Consider the following 2,726-nt stretch of genomic DNA (forward strand, 5'->3'; position numbering starts at 1 on the left):
CGATCAGTTTCAAGATGGAAGTCGAAGAGGAACTAGCGTGTCTGTGGCTGCTCCAGAAAAAAATAAAAAAAGAAGGAAAAGGCAGTATTGGGTGCATCCAATATTAAGGGATCGACTGACACATGGCCGATTCGTAACGCTATATCCCAATTTAAGAATGTTTGAGAGGAAATTTTTTGACTATTTAAGAATGTCAATAAAATCTTTTGATGAACTAATTAAACTAATCAGGGAAGATATTTTGAGCTCTGAAACACATATGAGGGCAAGCGTGTCACCAGAAGAAAAACTCGTAGTAACTTTGAGGTAAGATATTTATTTATTGTTCATTAAAATCAGCACATATATTTTCTATTATTGTAGAAGACTGCGAGGCAGTACTATATTGAGATGATGGCGATGGTGACCCAGGCGGAATAACAGCAGAAGTTGATCCATTTGTAGTAAAATATCCTTGCGGAGTTGTATACTGTTGATTTTGCCAATACGATGTATTAGGTATTATCTGGTGAGCACTGATGCGAACAGAGGGTGGTAAAGCTTGTCCTTTTTGTATAACTTGAAGCAATTCAATTTTGGTCGCTAAACGTCGATTTTCTGGTACTTTTTTCAGTTCTTTGTATAATGATAAACAAAAAAATTTATCGTCATCTTGTCTGGAAATATTATTTTCTTGAAGTCCTTTTTCAAAACTTTGTCGTGACTCAATGCTTTTTTCAATTAAATCACTTATTCGTTCTTCTGGTATATTTCTTTTCTTTCGTTTAGGGGGACCTACTTCAGTGGCTTCGGTTGCATTGGCGTTTAATTGATGTGTCTCATTATTGTCTTCGTCTATTATTACATTTGACTGTTCATTCATACTATTAGTAGTTTCATCGTTGTCTACACTCTTCTGCAGGAAAGAAAGCCTTGAAAAATACATATATTGGGCTCCTTTACGAGCACCTGAACCGGAAGGAGTTGTTTTCAGTTTTTTGTATTCTTTATTGTAACAATCCCGTATGTTTTTCCATTTTTTTTGGAGTGTTGTACCTGAAAATAATGTCATTATTAATTTTCTTGTTTTAGGTATCTTGGTACGGGTTGTTCATTTGGAGAATTAAGCTACAACTATCGCCTTGGAAAATCTACGATTACAGGAATTGTCCGTGAAATGTGTAAATCGTTGTGGAAAAAGTTGGTTAATAAAGTTATGGCCGAACCAACCGAAGATTTCCGGAAGAGAATAGCTCAAGAGTTTGAGAGATATGCGAATTTTCCAAATTGCATTGGTGTTATAGACGGCAAGCATATCCGAGTTATAAAACCTGTCGATTCGGGATCATTCTATCATAACTACAAACATTTCTTTTCTATAGTGCTCTTAGCAGTTTGCGATGCCAATTATTGCTTTACTTATATTGACATTGGGGCTTATGGCAAAAAGCAGTGATTCCGCAATATTCAAAAATTCTTTATTTTATAAACGACTGATAGAAAAATCATTAAATATACCACAACCTAAACCAATATCTAATGTAGATTCAACACCACTGCCTTATGTCATAGTTGGAGATGAAGCCTTCGGTTTATCAGAAAATTTAATGCGGCCATATGCAGGCAAATGTTTATCACATGAAAAAAGGATTTTTAACTATAGGTTATCGAGAGCCCGACGTAACATTGAGTGCACTTTTGGTATTTTGGCTAACAAATGGCGTATCTTTCATAGGCCTATAAATGTGAAAATAGACTTTGCCAAAGACATAATAAAAGCCTGTTGCGTTCTACACAACTATGTGAGGAGTAGAGATGGTATAAAATATAAGGATACTTTATATACTGCACCAATGACTAGTCTCAATACCTTGCATGCAGGAAGAGGGGCACCGTCATCTTTAAATATCAGAGATAAATTCGCTCATTACTTCGTGAACGAAGGGAGTGTTTCATGGCAAGATTCAAAAATATAATAATGTCAATAAATTTTTCTTACCTAAAATAGCCTTTTTTTCCAACGTGTCTTCACCATTTCCAAATATTTCCACCAACTCTTGCCATACTCGGTTCTTTGCAATTTTATCCGAATAATCCGCACACTGAAGATTCCATATTACAGGTCTTTTCTCCATTTCATCAATAAATAACTCTGTGTCGAAGCGATCCATAGCTAGCTCAGGCGTGCTCTCGTTGTGACGTGTTGATCGCGCGGTGCCCGCAACGCTACTGAACGCTGAGGAAGATCTCCATAGTAATAAAACCGCGTGGGCGCCGCACGATTCTATTTTCTAGCGGTTGAGTTGCGGTAATCGCGAGGTTGGACTAACCGCGCGATTATGTCTGAATGATTGTATAAATACCTGCGTAAATAAGACCCACGCGGTTCCCGCGCGATTCTCAAACCGCGCGGTTCCCGCCGTGTCTGAACTAGCACTTAGTCAGATTTACAAAGACATAGAAAATCATAAGTATTTAGTGTAAGTAAAATTAAATTAAAAATTAATCGAAATACCTTACTTTACAAGCAAAAATTTGAATTATATTTCTATACTTAGAACGTTGACGTGTGTTTGAATCCCACCACAACACATTTCGTAAAATCGTATTTCGATATTAAAAAAATAATTTTTCGGCTGCAACAATAAGAATAATGAATTCGCAGAAAGTAATCACTTTATGCTGTGACATATATTTTTAAATAATAACGACGACAACGAACGGCTTGAACAAACAACGTGAAAATA

At 36.3% G+C, this 2,726-nt stretch overlaps 1 protein-coding gene across 1 annotated transcript; it reads right to left on the bottom strand.

Annotated features, from left to right (window-relative positions):
- Positions 1-319: 319 nt before the first annotated feature.
- Positions 320-2,150, bottom strand: LOC149419875 (uncharacterized). The gene is made up of 2 exons (XM_089637558.1): positions 1,979-2,150; positions 320-1,035 (listed from the first exon to the last, which is right to left on the bottom strand). Exons 1-2 carry the CDS (start codon positions 2,148-2,150, stop codon positions 320-322), a joined length of 888 nt encoding a protein of 295 aa, XP_089493684.1.
- Positions 2,151-2,726: the final 576 nt, after the last annotated feature.

The sequence above is a fragment of the Hesperophylax consimilis genome, chromosome 11, assembly GCF_061612785.1.
Source record: "Hesperophylax consimilis isolate HC1 chromosome 11, BYU_Hcon_1.0, whole genome shotgun sequence".
Taxonomy (NCBI): Eukaryota; Metazoa; Arthropoda; class Insecta; order Trichoptera; family Limnephilidae; genus Hesperophylax; species Hesperophylax consimilis.